Source organism: Pinus tabuliformis, chromosome 8 (assembly GCF_031772625.1).
Source record: "Pinus tabuliformis cultivar Carrire ecotype Pingquan chromosome 8, CPIR1, whole genome shotgun sequence".
NCBI classification, from domain to species: Eukaryota; Viridiplantae; Streptophyta; class Pinopsida; order Pinales; family Pinaceae; genus Pinus; species Pinus tabuliformis.
Window position 1 is genome coordinate 161,361,944 of NC_142294.1, and position 21,345 is coordinate 161,383,288.

General features: G+C 39.3%; 1 protein-coding gene across 1 annotated transcript in view; it reads left to right on the forward strand.

The window, feature by feature from the left end:
- The window catches only part of LOC149234638 (uncharacterized), a 102,736-nt gene that overhangs the window by 66,659 nt on the left and 14,732 nt on the right, over positions 1 to 21,345 (forward strand). Inside the window, exons 2-3 of the mRNA XM_089368326.1 lie at positions 4,241 to 4,971; positions 5,719 to 7,339. Of these exons, the coding sequence (XP_089224452.1) occupies positions 4,241 to 4,971; positions 5,719 to 7,339 (2,352 nt within the window). The remainder of the gene's footprint in view (positions 1 to 4,240; positions 4,972 to 5,718; positions 7,340 to 21,345) is intronic.

Sequence of the window (21,345 nt, forward strand, 5' to 3'; positions counted from 1 at the left end):
AATGCTAAACCTTATATATTAAATTTATAAATTATAAAAATTTCCTCTCTACAATAGGTAAGAGCTAACCAGCCTGCTATAGGGCATTAGATGCCTGGTTAGCTGCACTCTCGATGTCCCTATAACACACACGCATTATTTTTTATTTACAAAGTCACCACACGCGTGTGTTATTGGGATATTGAAGGCGCAGCTAACCAGACATTTAATGCCCTATAGCAAACTGATTAGCGCTTACCTCTACAATATACTGGAAAAAAATGTTCCACTAATTGTGTTAAAATTTAAAAAAAAAACATTTTCTAAACAATAAAGGTATAATTTCTCTTATTTCCCCGATTGGAATATGGCCATCTTACTTTATGAAGCGGGTTCTACTTCAATCTACACACGACAATTTGAGATTGCGGATTAAGATGAAGGCAATTTTGGAATATTGATTATGTTAAAGAAAAACATATTAATATGAGATATATTGGTGAATTAAAAAATAAATAGATTTAATTTTTGGTGGTTAATTAAGTTGGTGGAGTTTTTGTCATTAAAGTATTTATGTTGTTTAAAGGTTACGGTCAGTTTTTCGATATTTTTGAGAGTTCAGTTTTCTCGATACTTTCGAGGTCAAGTTCTGTTGTTGAGTCGGAAAGTCGACAAGAAATGATCATTTTCGATAAATCTGCCTAGTACAATTACCGTGGACATAGTAATCACCGATCTCCAAAGACTATATATATATATATATATATATATAGATATATATTATTTTTATTATTTGTGATCATTAATTTCCTAGGACAGCAAGCCACATTTTTATAATGAAAATTGTAATTATACGGATAGGTGCAAGGCAGAATAGTCCCCACTGCTCAAATTCTAAATTATGGTTTGGAAAAAATTACATAGGCACAAGGAATTGGATAAATTTTGGTGAGCAGTAACCACTAGTGAGTCTACATATTTACAGTTTTACTTTTACATAAATGTTGAGGAAAACATAAATAATGGTGGGTAGTAACTGGTGGTAAGTATTTATTTACATCTTATTCTTATTCATTTTATGCAAAGACTTTTTTAAATTATGGTAGAAAGTAATTAACGGTAAATATGTTATTTACTTGAGTATGACTAATTTTCAAGGATTTTATTTTTCTATGGCTTTCTTGCAAAGCTTAAGAATGAAAAAATGCTACTAAAAATCATGAATGAATATTGCCACCATTTCCATAAATTATGACATAAAATATGTGAGGTAGCTATCCACATGACATTATATTATGCAAAGGCTAATAAGGCTTTCAAGTTATGGGCCAATCAATTGTTTGAAAAATAGTTTTTTAATAATATTGAAAAATAAATATTTATTCCCCGATGGGGGCGATGAACATAGAGAACGACAATCAACATAGGGCATTCAACCCCCACACACTTGGCAATTGAATGGAGCATCTCGAGGAAGTATTTATGGATGCGGGTCTGGCGAAGCTTCACGAAGGAACAATGGTTATATGGCTCATTTGGATCCTGACAAATAGTAACGAATGGTCTTTTGGCATGGGCAAAGCGCTGATGGTGGTTAACCTGTTTTATTATTCGCAGGGTGGCTTCTTGGTTTAGCCACACCTCGCCTCCCTACCTGCATTGACTTTAGAGTTCTCTAATGCTCACGACTGTTGGTTCAAATTTATAGTCTCGAACCCTAGCCCTTACGCATCTCGTAGGGACAGTGATGAAAGATAGGACGACATAGGCATTGTTGCTCCAGAACTGGCTGCAAGCGCTCCTTCTTCTCTTAGGGTTCAAGTATTTCTTGCCAATTTTATGTGTTTGTACATGTGGTATTTCATTGGTCGGCTTTTTGTTGAATGTTGTGGTAATTGGTGGAGGTTGGCAATGGTGAATTATGGTGTTGAAAGTTGTGACCTTACGAGTGCTTGTTTTTTGTGCATGGCAAACAGGAGTAGGGCCATATCTAAGAATTTTGTGGAGTTGGGAGAGCAAAGGGTTTGATCGTCGAACCACACTTTGGAGGAAGGCAATTGTAACATTTTTTTTGTTGGTTCAAAGGGTGGTGGGTTGGCTTGAGCATGAGGTGGAGAGAGTCAGTGGGTGTTCTAGGTGTGGTAGCCAACGTGGACAGTCGGGTCCGCTGGCAATCCCTTTTCGTTGAAGGTGGTGTATCAGGGTACAACCTATGGTGTGCAAGTGGTGAAACGATTGGGAGCCGCAATATGTAGAGGCAAAGAGGAAGAGAAAGGAGGGGTGTTGGTAGGAGAGGCTAGCGAAAAATTCATCACGGGGAGCATTGGGGCTTTGTGGAAGAAGTAGATCAGTCGAGAGACTAGTCACCGAGATGGGTGCTCTTACTACCACCTTTTAATTCCTTGGAAGCGCAACTCCACCAAGTTACAGTTCTTAAAGAGAAGCTGGCTCGAGATCACCACAATGATAGAAATGAGGTCATTGCCTTCATCATTGACCTCTAACACAACCAGTGGCAAATGTTGGACTAAATGGCCTCCCTCCGTCTTGGGAAAAAGAGGCTGCAAGAAAGTCTAGATTGTCTTGAAGGATGAATGACATATATGGAAGTCCATGTACATGAGGCATTCCACTAGGAGCGTGGTAACAGTCTGGAGGACTAGGATGTCAGTAATATGGAAAATTGAAGAATGGTAGTTGGGTGCATTTGGATATTGTTGTACTTTTGGTCTCTCTGAGAAATTTATGTTTGGGCAACCAACTTTTGGCTATTTTTGTTAACTGTTTTTTGTATATACCACCTGACCAACAAATCTAATAGGAATGAAGTCAATGATTGTCTAAAGCGAAATACATCAAGATGTAATATTTTTTTGAATGAATGAATATATATATATATATATATATATATATATAGATATATATATATATATATATATATATATATATATATATATATATATATATATATATATATATATATATATATATATATAATTTTAAACATTATAAATTGCATTGGTCAATGCTAAACTAATAGTGGTCAATAAGCAAATTGATTGCTAGAGTCTTGCCTTTGCAGAGACTAAAAATGTTTCTATACTTTTAATTTAATTATCAATAATTATTAGATGGGTGGTGGGGATTTAACCTCCATGGAGTACTCTAAAATATTCTCAGCAGTATACATAAATCAAAAGTTGAGATTTATTTCCAATGTATTTATGTCATTTTTTAAATTAATTAATTAAAAAAAATGTGACATGAACAAGTGGCATATGAAATGAGTTATGGTTTTTTGAGCATGTGGTATTTATAAGCTATTGTATTGGTCCATTGTCTTGTAACAAAGTCTATCTCATAGATAAAAATCATGTTTCGTGTTCTTTGAAATTAATAATAATAATAATAATAATAATTTAAAATTAAGCTATAATTTAGTTAGTTTTATGGTCTTTTTAATTTTAACAAAGTGAGATGTATTATGAAGTAAGTGCTTTGATGTGTCTATCACATTTACCACACATTTAATTGTGCAAAAAATGAAAATACAATTAAAAAAATAAAATAAAAATAAATAAATAAAATTAATAATTATGATTAACTATGATTAATAATTAAATCAGGCTATATCCATCTTAACTCCATATCATCGAATCACTTGAGGTGCAAACATATTTTAGAGTGAAGGCAATTTGATCCCTCTAGGTGCTTGGTAGATCTGGAATTAAGATGGATCTAGGTTGGTTTATATAGTTGTGCTAATATAATTTATGATGAAATTTGGTGCAACTTTTTTTTGCTAGGTTATGTGAATCCTAAGATGAGTAGCCGCTACCCAGGGCATCTAAGCCATTAAAATCACCCAGGATCACACCTAGTTGGGCCACACCAACCCTTAGCAATAGCATGGTTGGATTTTTTCCCACGAAGTTTTGATTCAGTGACATTTACACCACAAAGTACCTTAACCAAACACCCTTTCATCATTTGCTCTATGCCCCGTTGGCTAAAATTTTGTGCAACTTAACTAATAGATAAAACAACTTTTTTCAGCCAAATTCGAAAATACAATTTCAAGCAAGATTTTGTTTTTTTGTTGTTTAATATTTCAAGCAAGATTGTATTTTTTTGTTGTTTAATAAGTTAGATAGATTCAATGCCCTCAAAAAATCCCTACCACAAAGTACTTTAACCAAACACCCTTTCATCATTTGCTTTATGCCCCGTTGGCTAAAATTTTGTGCAACTTAACTAATAGATAAAACAACAATGGGTGGGATCAGGAGGCATTTCAGATCATCGGCCAATCTTCTTGGAAGCAGAAGACATAACCCATAAAATCAAGAGCCCCTTCAAATTTAATGCCTCTTGGTTACAAGATCCCTCTTACATACAATTGGTGCATAATTATTGGCAATCCAATGCCATCAGAGAAGAAGAGGACATCTCAGTGGGCTTTGTAAGGAAACTCACAGAACTCAAACAGATCACCAAGAACTGGGCACACCAAAAGCGCATTCAGGACAACCTGACTTTAAAGGAGGCTGAAAGGGTCATTGCAGAACTTGAAGAAACATCAAATGGGACTCACTTATCCCCTGAAAGCAAGGAGAATTATACCTCCCTTATTGCAAAGCGCACACAAATCCTGAAGGAAAGGGAAGAAAGCTGGAGACTTAGGAGCAGAGCTATATGGCTTACCGAAGGAGATGCAAATACCAAATTTTACCACAAGTTTGCAAATGGACGTAAGGTAATAAACACTATCTGGGAATTAAGGAATGATCGAGGGGTCACTGTCTCCACTCAGCGGAATCTGGCCAGTCTGGCTACAGAGCATTTTAAAGGCATATATAAGGCCCCTGTTGAAGCCAACATCTTGGAAATCATGAGAGTGGCTGAACTCTTCCCCATATACATTGAACAGGACGATGCTGAGGAACTGCAGAAGGAAGTGACAATGGCAGAATTGGAGGCTACGCTGAAATGGTTCAAAAAAGATAAGAGCCCTGGACCTGATGGATGGACCATTGAATTTTATCTAGCTTTCTTTGATCTCTTGGGTAATGACCTCCTGAATATAGTTGAAGACAGCAGAAGAAGAGGTCGTATATCCTCAGCCATTAAATCCACTTTCATAGCCCTCATTCCCAAATCGAATGCCCCATGTTCCTTTGATGACTTCCGTCCCATATCACTCTGCAACTGCCTCTACAAGATTATCGCTAAGACCATCGCTAACCGTCTAAAGCCCATTCTATCACAACACATATCTGCTGAACAATTTGCATTCCTGCACAATAGACAGATCCATGAGGCCATTGCTACTGCCCAAGAGATCATGCATACCTTGCAGATTAAGAAACAAAAAGGAATGATCCTTAAAGTGGATCTGTCCAAGGCTTTTGATAGAACAAACTGGCTATACTTACGCCTGTTGCTCACTCACCTGGGCTTCCCATATGACTTCATCAAATGGACCATGAGCTGCATCACTGATGTATCCTACAGTGTATTACTAAATGGTGAAGCTACCTCCTTCTTCACTTCAGAAAGGGGTCTCAGACAAGGATGTCCACTCTCCCCACTGCTATTTTTACTCATTATGGAAGGGTTGAGTCGAGTTATATCATCTGCATGGGATAGACATCAATTAGCTAGTATTAAACTTGCAGACAACCTATTCCTCACTCACCTTTTATTCGTTGATGACATCCTGATTTTTCTGAATGGTAGTATTGGGGACTCCTCTATACTCCATAACTCATTTCTACTCTTTCAGCAAGCTACTGGTATGAAGATTAACAACAATAAATCCACCATCAGTACATTTGGTTGCTCTATCAATGAAATAACTTTTGCAAATCAGCGTTTCCCCTTTAACATCTTGACCTTGTCAGAAGGTATTAAATATCTTGGTTTCAGACTGAAACCTAATGGATACAGAATTGCTGATTGGTTATGGCTCATAGCCAAGGTGGAAAAGCGGCTACAGGTATGGTACCACCGATACCTCTCTCGAGCCGGCAGACTGATACTTATCAAAGCAGTGATTGAAGCCACACCAGTATACTGGATGGCTCTCACATGGATTCCCAAGGGCATACTTAACAGGTTACAACATATATGCAGTAGATTTCTTTGGAAGGGCCACCAACCCGGCAGAATTTTTTCCTGGGTGAAATGGGATACCATTGCAAAACCAAAACGCTGGGGGGGTTGGGGTATCAAAAGGCTCGACCTCTTCTCCAAGGCACTGGCTGCCAAACTTGGATGGCAACTCCTCACCACTGATGGACTTTGGACCAGGGTAGCTTATGCAAAATATATCAGGCCTTTGAATGTATTGGATTGGATATGCAGACAACAGGGAACAATTCATAACATATCCATCATATGGAAAGCTGTCATTGGCACTTTACCCTTATTACGAGAAGGCTTAACTTGGCGCATCAAGGCGGGTAATGCGGTTCGAATAGGTCGGGACCCATGGGTTGGGTGTGGAAACACTCACAGACTCCCTGATGATCTCATTGGACATCTTAATGACAGAGGAATCATCTACATAATGCATATTGGCGACCAAGCAAACTCCTCCTTTCTCCATCAAGCCTGGATCAGTGCACAAGCTTTAGATATTCCGGTACAGTGGCACAATGAATGGGCAGAGTACACGGATGCGCTCACTCAAGCTCATATCAGACTTACTGAAGCACCTGACGAAATTATTTGGGCTTTTGCTAAACATGGAGCATATACCCCGAAGCTTGGCTACATAAAACTCATGGAACTTCATAAGCCTCAAATCATCCATCCCACATGGAAGGCATTATGGAAACTCAAATCCCCCCCGCGTACTCGATTGCTTATGTGGAACGTCCTCTTTGATAAAGTACCTACGGGCACCAATCTTATGAAGAGATCCTTCCACGGACCCTTCCGCTGCCATCTCTGTCAACAGGAGGAAGAAAGCACTAATCATTTATTTTTGAACTGTAGCATTGCATTACAACTTTGGCATGGCCTCACTTCCCACCTCCCGCAACTGAAAAACTGGCACGGACACAGCTTAATGGAAGCGTGGGAGAATTGGAATCAGGAACATTCGGGGAAGGCCATCAATATCCCTCTTCTTACATGTTGGGCAATCTGGATTGCCCGGAATCAGGCTATCTTCAATCTCAGAGCCCCCCATTGGCCCACTATCCTTCTACATACCATTGCGGATTATAACATGATTCCCGAGGATGATACCACAGGCCCTGCACGCATTATTAAACCACTGGAAATTGACAAGTCCAGACCATGGGCTTTTTTTGATGGTTCTGCACAAGATGAGGGCTGTGGGGGAGGAGCAGTACTACATCTCAATGATACACACAGCTACAAAATTCAAATTTTCTTAGGCAGAGGAACTAATAATTACGCTGAACTGTGCACTGCCAAGCATCTCATACACTTTGCCATACAAAAACATTGCAGACATCTCCAGCTGTTTGGGGATTCCAAAATAGTTTGCAATTGGCTGTCTGATGCATCTCATTGTCATGCATTTTCATTGAGACATATATTAGATGAGGCAAAGAGACTGACTACTTCCTTTGAATCATTTGCTTGTCGTCACATCTACAGGGAACAAAACACCATCGCAGATCAACTCTCCAAAGAGGCAGCGCACAGACAAGGAGACAATTGGCTGATACAGGAGGAAATCGAAGGGTCATTTTATCAGCATTATCATCGACCCTTTGACGATCAGATGGATAACGGGCTATAAAGCCCACGTACAGATCTCTTTTTGTTTTTTTGTTTGTCTATAGCTATATATATCACTCTTTGATTAGAACAACACAACACTTTTCTTTGATATAACAACATATATATGGCTCTCTGCGTAGAGCATTAGACTCTTATTTTGAACACTGCTAGTGTACAGTTTTGGACTGCTCCCTACGAGGAGACAATCTGCTGATTTTTGTTTATACAGTACCACAGACTGAACTTGTTAGGCAATGTTGCCTATATATGAATGCTTCGACATATACAAAATGTAATTTCTTAACTTTAATAGAAATTACGACTTTTTCCCAAGAGAAAAAAATAGATAAAACAACTTTTTTCAGCCAAATTCGAAAATACAATTTCAAGCAAGATTGTGTTTTTTTGTTGTTTAATATTTCAAGCAAGATTGTATTTTTTTGTTGTTTAATAAGTTAGATAGATTCAATGCCCTCAAAAAATCCCTGGGACACTTGAATTTTGCATATTAAACAACTTAAACTCAATTTTTTTAATTTAAACTCAATTTTTTTTTAAAATTACTCAAGAATTTTGATTAAAATTAACAAAAAAATATTAGGGAAAAAAAAAAATCATTTCATCTATTAATTAAACTATGCTATAAAATTTAATTATATAAAAATAAATATATTTCTTTACTTTATTATACCTTGCCTTTGACTGGTTATTAATTTGTCTTTTCCCAAAATTTTATAGGGCTTATGCATAGTTTAACATTAGGAATTCAATTTTTGTTTTTTTTTTATTATTATTTAAAAATTTATTTATAAAGTGATTGGTTGAGGTTTTATTATGAGTTTTTAGTAACTTTCATTTCTATTAGTTACTAACTTTTTGTTTTTAGTTTTATTTCCTTTTTATTTAACTTTTTGATTTTTTTTCTATTATTAATATTTTCATGAATTATAATTTTTTCGTAATATTTTCAATTTAAAATGATATATTGTTATATTAAAAACATATTTTAATAGATTTAATTATAAACAATTATATATATTAATAAAAATAAAACAAACACACATAGATATATGTTTATTAATATAAATAATATTAGTCAATCATATTTCTTAATGTTTAAAGATGATATTCAACAATACAATATTTTATTAATTATTTTATTTTTGTGATAAAATCTTTGTCTTTATTATCTTTTTGTCTAATTAAACTATATATAAATTAAACTACAAGTACTAGCTATTATATAACCTTTATTTATTAAATTACATAAAATACATAAACTTTATAAAAAAAATCCATAAATAATCATTATTAAAATAAAATAAAAAACAATATATAAAATATGACATCAAAACCATTAACCATATCACTATAGTATTAAAATAAAAATATCATTACATCAATTTATAAATGATTGAAAGTGATAAATAACCTTATCCGAGAGGAAATGTGTTAAAACTATAAACAATATTTTGATGTGACTTTTACGAATGGCATGTTATTAACTTTAATGTACCGAACATTTGGATTTAATTCACCGTCACGATAAGCAATCAGTCTTACGATTGAAGTTATGCATATGCGAAGTTTTTAGTATACAGAAAGTTTTATAATTTATAATTTAGTTTTACAATTTACAATGGTATTTTGTTTTTTATTTTTATTATATTATATAGGAAAATCTATATTATATTTTTTAATTATTATTTTTATTTAATTTTTACTATTTAGAAGTTTTATGAGAATTTTGTTTTTAATTTCAAAATTTTTTATTATCAATAATATTATAAGTATGTTTAAAATTTAATAAAATATTTTTTATTATTATTTTTTAATAAAAAATTGTAATTAAATTTATAAAGTTATTTACATTTTATAAATATGGATTTGTAATATTAAAAGATTTTTTATTTTGCTAACCCAATTGGTATAGTTGTTTTTCTTGATTGCATAAGTATCTTAAAGTTATTAATATTTATCAACCATGCTACTTTAAGACTTAAAACTATGAAATAATATGTAGCTTTTTTAATTAATAAGAAAATAATTAAAAATATATTTTTTTATACATAGTAATATAATTTTATAATAAAACTTAAATTAAAATTATATTTTTTTAAATAATAAGAAAATAATTAAAGAATCAATTTTTTTCATACATCTTGCAATTAAAGAAGACAAGAATTGATAGCGGAGCAGAGCGGGAGCCTGGAGCAACCTTCACGAGAGGAACCAGTTAGCGGGAGCCTGGTGCTGCCCCCGACCGGTAGAAGGAAGCCAGGGGAGCGCGCAAAGACACAGCCAACCTCGAGACTGATCGAAGCTTCAGAGCCATGGCCCCAGGAGGGGGCCGAGAAAAGGAAACTCCCTTGCCACCAGAGATAGCCACATTCCGGGATCTGGTTGCAGCTTGCAATAAAAGGCCAGCATCTGAAAACCAACAGAAGTTTGTTAAAAAAATGGCAACTATCCCCACAGTTGCTTTGCCCACTGAAGAGCCCTGCAAAGCGCTTTAAACCTAGCAGAAAGAGGACTTATCGGTCAGTTCACAGGCTTATGGCCCTTGCCAAAAGCGGTAGAAGCCTGGGTTCAAAGGAACTGGTGTTCACTGGTCAAAGAAGGAATAAAAAGCCATTTCGTCGGCAAAGGCTTCTTTGTTTTTGTATTCGAAGCAGCAGAAGACAGAAACCTAATATTCAGAAACGGCCCATATTTCATGGGGCCTCAGGGACTATATCTGAATCAATGGACTCCAGACTTCGACCCGACCCAGGATGTGCCCTCGGCCATTCCGGTCTGGGTGAGATTGCCCCACCTTCCTCTTCACTGCTGGAACCCTAAATCCTTGGAAACCATAGGCAACAAGCTAGGCAAATACATCGACCGAGTAGAAAGAAGAGACCAGTATTCCTGTGCTAGAATTTGTGTAGAAGTAGACCTGGAGGAAGGTCTCCCTGAAGCCATTAAACTCACGGTGGTTGATTGGTCACACATACAAGTGCTAGATTATGAGCAACTTCCATTTAAATGCAGACACTGCCATGGCTACGGGCACTTTGCCAAGCATTGTAAAAAGAAATCAGAGGATGTAGTTGAGAAAGAGAAGGGAGATCAATGGACTCAGGTTCAGAAATCAGGACCAACTAAGCAGAGCAACAGGAACAAAGGGAAAGTCGTCTCCACTGGGAGGGTTGCTCCTCCAGAACCCCAAGCAGAAGGAACTTCAGTCCCTCCAATAGCAGACAAATAAACCAACCCCTTTGATATACTCAGCACACCAGAAGAACTCCAAGATCTAGCAGATAAAGAGATTGAACAGCATGCAAACAACATGGAAGAAAGCAATAGGCAAGAGGAACCAATCCAAACCCCAAAAGGTGCCTCTAGCTCCCCTACCTATGCAGATATGACAAGAAAGAAGTCCCTTGAGATATTGGGATCCTCGGAAGATGAAACATCTGAGAGGCCCTTGAAAAGAGTGGGGAGGAAATCTCATAGAGAGGCTAGAGAAGAAGAAGCAGAGAGACAAAAAATGCAAGGTAGTCAGGCCACTATAGAGATGTCTATCGACAGAAATACTAGAACCAGGCCTCCCAAGGGAGGTATTGCCCCAACCCCTACCAGTAAATAATGTGATTAGTCTCTTGGAATTGCAGAGGACTGGGGAACCCATCAAAATTTGAAGCAGTCAAGAGCCTATTAAAGTCAGAACTTCCCGAGATCCTCATGCTCCAAGAGACTAAAATAGAAGGAGAAGCCCTTTTGGAACTCAGCAAAGTGTTGAAAAGTGTGCAACTGTAGAAATTTTGAATAATATGACACATATTCAACAGAGATTATCCTGATCATACAATTATAAGCGGAACATGTATAATACATAATCTCCTCTACGTTGATCATCAATTTACAGAAGCAGAAACATTCACAGGCACACATAGAAGCATCAATCAAACTCATAAACACAGTATGTATCCCGGGGAAAGCATCTCGCTAAAAACCCCACACTATCTGTATATTATATTGATTGAATCATGTAACAATACAAAGCATAATACTTCTCACAAGTATCTCCACCTGTTACACACAATACAGCTCAGATTTGATCTCCAAATCTCTCCCGCTACTTGCCTGCCTCCACTGCTCAATACCTGCTCAAGAACTGATGAGAATAGCTTCCCAAACTCGATTTTACACTGCAAAATAGTCACCCACACTATGTTGGACGTGAGCAACAGCTATAATATCATGAAGATACGTGAGCAAACTCATTGGCATACTCAATCCTTTGATTGTGCAAATCATCATGCACAGCTATAGTCACAACTGATAGCAATCTGATCCTCTAACACCTGTCCCTGCTGAACTGAACATGCACTGACATGCAACTGAGTTAATTGATGTATTCTATAGTTGCATTATGAGTTAATAACTTGTGAATTAATTAATAACTAATTCACCCAACTCATCTTTAGTCTATTGATCAGTTAGACTAAATACAACCAGTTTAACAAAGCTAAACTAAACACAACTCCATCAACTGTACCTCCAGTCCACTAAACTCAACTCACTTGAGTTCTAACTGAAGTCATGCATGCAAATATTAGTCATCCCATAGGTAACCACGTATTTCCTTGTGGGATCCGCATGTACCACATCCGTAGCTCATTCTGAAGTGCTCCAAGAGAATAAGATCAAGTTTATAGTCCAAATATTATTGTGAGATAATAATATTTGACTTTTCTATTTTTGACTTTGATCACTCACACTGTGATCACTCACACTGTAATCACTCACACTGTGATCACTCACACTTTCATCAAAAATAGAAGTCCATCTATTTTTCCCAACTTGATCAATCATCCATAGACATGATCCATATGTCTAAAAATAGACATAGTCTAAAAATAGACTTGCGCCAAAAATAGCCTGCGGGCCCACTTAGTGAAGGCGACTCTTTTCACTAAGCTCCATCATCTTGTTGTATTCTCAACAAGCATTTCTTGTTGCACACTTTTCAACACTCCCTCTCAACAAGAAAGGCTTCCTCTCAAACCCGATCCTGTAACTCTGGAATGTTCTCCATGCAACACATCTGGCCGGTCCACTTGCTCTGTCATCAAAGTCTCTGACTGCTATTGCCTCTGTCAACTGAAACTCTGCATCTCTGTGCTCTTCAGTATCTGACTGCTCTAGCCTCTGTCACTTTGATCTCTGACTGCATCCGTGCTGCTGCTGGTTTTATCTCCCAGCATTGCATCCGCACTGCACCTCCCAACTGACCTCCCTGTTGGGATAGAAACATCCTCTGATGCTGAAGCTCTACCTGCAGCTGACAAGTGCTCCCTCTCTGACATCTGCGCTACTGCAACATCTCCATGCATCTCGCACCATTGCACACCTCTCTGTGCCACCTAGCACTGTGCAAAACACTTGTGCCTCTCGCATTGCTACAGCCTGCTAGCTATGCGCTGTCCTGGGATTCCCTGCACTGTCGCTCTCTCTGCCGCTCCATCCGCATCTGTCTCTACCCAATCAGTCAGTTCCTGCTACTACGCATCGGGGCTCCCGTAGCAAGGTCTCATCCAAGAGGTTGGGTACCTCAAGGATCTTGCCCCTCCTCCTTGGGACAATCAATCCACATCACCCCACCTCCTACCTGGAGGTATGGATGCATGCGATCCCTCAGCCCACCTGGCTTGAAGTTTCCCCCTACTGGAGGTCTCTGGATGAGTAGATGTCTCTACTCGATCTCCTCTCAGCTTCCCTTGTTGTGGCTGCTCCACAACCTCCTGAAGCTGCTGCACCAATCGTGGCTCCTCCACAATCATCTGAGACTTCTTCTGGCTCTGCATGTTGAGAGGTAATATACGCTCCCTCTCAACCACCAAGTCTCCGTCAGTTGCCTCGCTGCTCAAGGCTTCGCATGCATCTTGAACCTCAAGAGCATACAGGTTCCTGACCCATGAACCAATCTCATGACAACGAAAGCATCGCACCTTTGACTTGTCAACTTTCTTCCCATCACTGGAAGAACAAGATTCGAAAAGAGAAACCTTCTCCTTCCCCTTCTTCGCCTTACTCGCTAAGGCACAGTTCTCCTCATCCTGCATGGATGAAGAACCATCTCTGGTGCTCCGTCTAATCTCCTCCTGCATCAAATCCGACCATGGTCGTTCCCAATTTGGCAGTTTCTCCCTTCCATTCACCGAGTCCTGGTAGCTATGCCAACTCTTAGGAAGGTCAAGGTGTCCTAGACTCACCATCCTCATCATCAACAGTAACCCCCACACTTCCCAGCTCATCTCGACACTGAGTGAACCTCGTGAGATACTGGGGCATACTATCTCCATTCTCGAACTGAATGTTTCTGAGTTTTATCTCTTGCTTTGGAATTAAATTCGAATTCCACCAGCACAAAACTCAACTGCTTCCGATCTAGAATTCGTGAGAACAAATTATTTCTTGTACAGAGATTGACTGTATGGGCATTCACCGGATATCTCACCTTCCAAAGGAAGGATGAATCCAGAGGCTACCTGGCCCGATTACAGACTCTGCCTGAAGAAATAGAATGTAACCACTTCCTGAATAGTAGATCTGATGATCAATCCTCGCTTGATATCCTGTAAAAATCTCTTCTACAAATCAAGCTGCTCCGATACCATGTAGAACTTCTTCTACAAATCAACTAGCTCTGATACCATGTAGAAATTTTGAATAATATGACACATATTCAACAGAGATTATCCTGATCATACAATTATAAGCGGAACATGTATAATACATAATCTCCTCTACGTTGATCATCAATTTACAGAAGCAGAAACATTCACAGGCACACATAGAAGCATCAATCAAACTCATAAACACAGTATGTATCCCGGGGAAAGCATCTCGCTAAAAACCCCACACTATCTGTATATTATATTGATTGAATCATGTAACAATACAAAGCATAATACTTCTCACAAGTATCTCCACCTGTTACACACAATACAGCTCAGATTTGATCTCCAAATCTCTCCCGCTGCTTGCCTGCCTCCACTGCTCAATACCTGCTCAAGAACTGATGAGAATAGCTTCCCAAACTCGATTTTACACTGCAAAATAGTCACCCACACTATGTTGGACGTGAGCAACAGCTATAATATCATGAAGATACGTGAGCAAACTCATTGGCATACTCAATCCTTTGATTGTGCAAATCATCATGCACAGCTATAGTCACAACTGATAGCAATCTGATCCTCTAACACCTGTCCCTGCTGAACTGAACATGCACTGACATGCAACTGAGTTAACTGATGTATTCTATAGTTGCATTATGAGTTAATAACTTGTGAATTAATTAATAACTAATTCACCCAACTCATCTTTAGTCTATTGATCAGTTAGACTAAATACAACCAGTTTAACAAAGCTAAACTAAACACAACTCCATCAACTGTACCTCCAGTCCACTAAACTCAACTCACTTGAGTTCTAACTGAAGTCATGCATGCAAATATTAGTCATCCCATAGGTAACCACGTATTTCCTTGTGGGATCCGCATGTACCACATCCGTAGCTCATTCTGAAGTGCTCCAAGAGAATAAGATCAAGTTTATAGTCCAAATATTATTGTGAGATAATAATATTTGACTTTTCTATTTTTGACTTTGATCACTCACACTGTGATCACTCACACTGTAATCACTCACACTGTGATCACTCACACTTTCATCAAAAATAGAAGTCCATCTATTTTTCCCAACTTGATCAATCATCCATAGACATGATCCATATGTCTAAAAATAGACATAGTCTAAAAATAGACTTGCGCCAAAAATAGCCTGCGGGCCCACTTAGTGAAGGCGACTCTTTTCACTAAGCTCCATCATCTTGTTGTATTCTCAACAAGCATTTTTTGTTGCACACTTTTCAACAGCAACAAGAAATGCTTGTTGAGAATGCAACAAGATGATGGAGCTTAGTGGAAAGGAGTCGCCTTCACTAAGTGGGCCCGCAAGCAAATTATGGCGCAAGTTCTATTTTTGGATCCCAGCAAGGATGATCACAGCAGGAGTGACCACAGCAGGGATGATCACAGCAGGAGTGACCACAGCAGGGATGATCACAGTAGGAGTGACCACATCAGGAGTGACCACAGCAGGAGTGATCATAGCAGGAGTGATCACAGCAGGAGTGATCAAAGTCTATTTTTAGACTGGCTGTCAAAAATAGAAAAGTCAAATATTATTGTCTCATAATAATATTTGGACTATAAACTTGATCTTATTCTCTTGGAGCACTTCAGTTTGAGCTACAGATGTGACACATGCAACTGTCAGAAGGAAGTACGCTTTCTTTGTGGGTCAGTTGAGTTGTTGCATGCATGACTTTAGTTAGAACTCAATCAGTTGAGTTTGTTGGAGTTGATTGTAGAGTTGATGGAGTTGTGTTCAGTTTGACTTGGTTAAACTAGTTGTAATTAGTCTAACTGCAAATAGACTAATGATGAGTTGTTAAACTAATTATTAACTCATAATGCAACTATAGAATACATCAGTTAACTCAGTTGCATGTCAGTGCATGTTCAGTTCAGCATGGACAGGTGTTAGAGGATCAGATTGCTATCAGTTGTGACTATAGTTGCGCATGATGATTTGCACAATCAAAGGTATTGAGTATGCCAATGAATTGGCCAATACCAAGTATTATAGCCTCTGCTCACGTCTTTCCCAGTGTGAGTGATTCTTTGGAGGTTAAATACGAGTTTGGTAAACCATTCTCATTCATTCTTGAGCAGGTATTGAGCTGTGGAGGCAGGCAAGCAGCGGGGGAGATTTGGAGATCATATCTGAGCTGTTTTGTGTGTAGCATGTGGAGATAGTACTGAGTACTTGTGAGGAGTATTGTACTATGTATTGTTACATGATTCAATCACTATAATATACAGATAGTTGGGGTTTTTAGCGAGATGCTTTCCCGGGAAAACACTGTGTTGATATGTGTGATTGATTCTTCTATGTACGCCTGTGAATGTTTCTGCTTCTGTAAGTTGATGATCGACGTAGAGGGGTTATGTATTATGCATGTTCTGCTTATAAGTGTATAATCAGGATAATCTCTGTGAATATGTGTCATATTATTCAAAATTTCTACACAAAGCAAAATGGAAAACAAAAGCTGGAAAAGCGGTAAGTGCTAGAGGTACATGCAGTGGGTTAGCCACCCTCTGGGAGGCTGACAAATTCTAGCTCGAGAGCTCCTTTTAGACGCAGCACTGGATTTACACCGAACTCCGACACCTACCAAGTAAGATAAACATTGCTCTCTTTAATCTCTATGTTCCTGTACTCTATGTAGAAAAGGAACAATGCTGGCAAACCCTAACTGATTTTTTGGAAGCTTACTCCCTCAATAATATAATCATTGCTGGAGACTACAATCTAATCCTAGACCCAAAGGAAAAAAGAGGAGGAACCAGCAGCAGGGATCGCTTCCTCCCCTTAGTGGAAAACCTGATTCAACATTGGGATTTAATGGACTTCAAGCCAAAAAAAGGGCTATACACCTGGACAAATAACAGAATAGGGGAGGAGCATATCTCAGCCAGGCTGGACAGATTCCTTCTTCAGAGTTCCTTCCTCTCCGAGAAGATGATCATTTCCACAAAAATTCTGCCAAAGTGGAACTCAGACCATAAACCCATCCTCCTTCTGATGGAAGAAGAAGAAAACCTGGGACCAATCCCCTTCTAGTTCAGCCCACTATGGGCAAACAGGGAAGGGTTTTTGGATACAGTGAATAAGGCATGGTCCATTCATGTTCAAGGATCACCCAACTATGTTTGGGAGCAAAAGATAAAAGCCACCAAAACAACCTTGAAGCAATGGATAAAAAAGCCCACAGTCTCTCCCACTACCCAAAGAAAACAGAGCACAAAGCAGTTGTTGGATCTCCAAATGGGCCTGGAGACTCAAGACATAACTAGAGTAGAAATTCATAGGGAGCAAGAACACCAAATCAACACCCTCTGGACATTTAGAGAAGAGGAAGAATATTTGAGGCTCAAGTCATGCAATCTCTGGCTTGTGTCTGGAGACAAGAATACAACCTTCTTCCACAAGCAAATTCGTACCCATCTCTCTAGAAACCACATTGTTGAAATCACCTCGCCAGATGGGATTGTTCTTAAAGGCACAACTCTGATAAAAGAGGTGGCAACCTCTCATTTTCAGTTGTTGTTCAAAGAAGAAGGAGTGGAGGATAATGAGGAAGCTCAAGACTTCCTCAAGCACGTTCCAAGGATGGTTAATGAGGAGGACAATGCAACTCTCCTGAAGCCATTCACTGAAGAAGAAATCGACAATGTCATATGAAAGATGGAACTAGACAAAGCCCCAGGACTTGATGGATTCTCAATACACTTCTATAGACTCTGTTGGGATATCATCAAGGCTGACTTGTATTGAATGATCAAAGGATTCTTTCGAAATCCAAAGTGGGAGGAAGCACAAACTCCACCTTCCTAGCCCTAATTCCCAAAGAATCCAACCCGGAGACTTTCGACAGATTCAGACCAATCTCGCTTTGCAACGCGTCCTACAAAATTCTCACCAAGCTACTTGCTAATAGAATAAAACCTCTGCTGGACAAACTCATCTCTCCCAATCAAGGAGGGTTTGTCAAAGGAAGGCATATCCTGGACAATGTGATATTGGTGCAGGAAATCATCCATTCCAGCCACCAACGCAAAGAGCAAGGTATGCTCATCAAACTGGATATGGCGAACGCCTTTGATAGAGTAAGACATTCCTTCCTTCTCCAAGTTCTTTCTGCATTTGGTTTTAGTTCTGAATTTGTAAATTTGATTAAAGCATGCATTGGAGAACCCTGGATAGCCCCTCTAGTAAATGGTAGACCTACAAACTACTTCAAAGCTACTAGGGGAATCAGGCAAGGCTGCCCTCTGTCCCCCTTCCTGTACATTCTGATGGCAGACTCTCTAAGCCGAAATCTCTCTGATGAGAAGCTCAAAGGGACTCTTCCTGGCATCAGGGTGATACCTGGAACAACCCCTATCAACCATGCCTTGTTCACAGACGACTCTATCCTTTTGGGTGGAGCCTCTATTAAAATAGCAAGAGCCTTCAGCGGAGTAATCCAAAGCTTCTGCAGAGTCTCTAGAGCTATGGTCAATAATAGGAAAAGTGCAGTGTACGGCTGGGCTGTAGACCAGCAATCTATTCTCAGGATTGCCCAAGCCCTAGGCTTCATCGGATATGTATCTTGGGAAAAATTCAAGTATCTTGGCCTGCCTTTAACCTTGGGCACTACTAAGGCCCCTCATTGGATGGAAATTATCAGCAAAATCAAGGCAAAAATGACTGCTTGGGGCGGACAGTGGCTTACCACAGTTAGGAAGCTCACTCTGGCCAAGTTAGTCCTCTCATCCCTTCCTATCTACTAGGCCTCTTTCCTTTTAGCACCAAAAATGATCATTGATCAGTTAGAAAAGTTGATTCAAAATTTTCTATGGCAAGGAGGAAAGGGGAACCAAAAAAATTCCATATAGTAAGTTGGGACATAGTGAAAAGGCCAATACCTAAAGGAGGACTTCAGGTAAGAGATCCTGTGTTGGCCAATCTGGCAATGGGAGGGAAGATCCTTTGGAAAATCTTCTCAAACCAAAGACACCCTGTAAGTCAAGTTCTAATTAAAAAATATTTGCACAGACTCTCAATAAAGAATATGGAAGAAGGAGCTTCACACAAAGGAACCATGTTGTGGAAGTTGTGCAGCCAAGGTTGGAATTTCTTCAAAGAATAGCTCTATAGAATTCCAGGAAATGGGAAAAGAATTAGACTGTGGGAGGACAAGATCATGGGTCTCCAACCCCTAAGCCTTGCACCAAAAATAGCAGACTTGCGTAACTGGCTCATCCAAAAAGGTATCCACAAACTTGCTGACATTTGCACATGGGATTCAGCAGGGAACTGGAATAACTGGGACCTACATTGCCCCCCTGATTGGATGCTCCCTCAGCTCCACCAATTATTAAAAAAACTCACTGGTCTGGCTCCTGTGCACCTGCATTCGAGGGACAAGTGGGGCTGGGGGAAGACCGGATCTTACTCAACTCGGCTGGGTTTTGTAGCTCTCCAAGAACAACAACATCAGATCCATACTACAAAGCTTTGGCAACATATTTGGGACCCATTTGGACTCCCAAAAATCAACTTCTTCTGCTGGACTCTCATGCACAGAAGGACCCTCACTGGGGAAAACTTAGAGAAAAGAGGTATAGTAGGTCCTCACAGATGCCTTTTATGCTACAAGGATCAGAAAACGATCGATCAATTGTTCATTGACTGCCCCTTTTCTCAAGAGGTCTGGTTGCAAGCAATCATGGGGCTCAATGCCCAAATCCCTCATCAGTCTTCAGTGGTTAGTCTTTTCGCATCTTGGAAAGATCGATATCCACACTCTTTGAACAACAACTCAACTTGGACTAAAATTTGGAATGCAATCCCAAAATATATCTATTGGGGAATCTAGTTGGCTAGGAATGAAGCCATCTTCAACAACAAACTTCAATCCACCAACACAGTAATTGCCAAGGCCAAAGCCTTGCTACTGGAAACTTTTGAAAATAGACCTCATAAGTCAGACAACTCCCTACTCCCTGAAGAGCTCAGCTGGCTAGGTGATTCCCTGAGACGGGCAAGCATCAAGAAGAATATCTACTTGCCTAGTCATAATCCAGAGTGGCGTCTCCGGATCTCTGAGGCGGACTTTAAAAAATGGTGGAAAAAACAGGGAAAAGTCACGATCTTCTTCGACGGAGCCTCCAAAGGAAACCCGAGGATTTCAGGGGCAGGAGGAATAATTTACTCCACAGATGGACAAAAACAGGACAGCTACAGTTGGGGTCTAGGACAAAGCACCAACAACCAGGCCGAGATCCTAGGTCTACTCAAAGCGTGTCAGCTGGCTCAAAGGAACATAGGGGAAAACCTTCAAATCTTCGGGGACTCAGAAATCTTGATCAAAACCCTTAATAAGGGCGACCAACTCAATAGCTCTGCTCTAAACAAGACCCTAGAAAGAATAAGAAAGATGACTCAAAACTTCGCATCCTGCTCATTCTACCATGTCCTGCGAGCTCAGAACAAGGAAGCTGATATAATGGCTAACAAAGGATGCCTTCTAGCTCAAGGTATTCTGGTGAACAATGAGGATGAAGCTGAAAGGCACCCAATTCCTTAACAGGCAAGTAGAGTCGTTCAAGGACAGATTCCCGCAGTACAAAGGCTGGCACAGATAGACTTTCACTGTCGAGAAAGAGTAATAACAGGGCGCAGATTGGATTTCATACAGAAGAAGGCCTCGATGGACGAGATGCATAGGCCTCGATGGACGAGATGCATAGGCTCAGGTGGGGGATGATCCGATGGCCATTGCGAGCTGGAAAAGGTGGGGGGTTAAAGATGCGGGGAGTGGTAAGCAGTTTTTTCGCACTGCTTTCGGCTGCTGGGCAGTATTCCACGAATTAGACACGATGTACCTCTCAGCCTGATGCGTGGCAGGACAAAATTGCCCATTTCGCATGCTCCTGT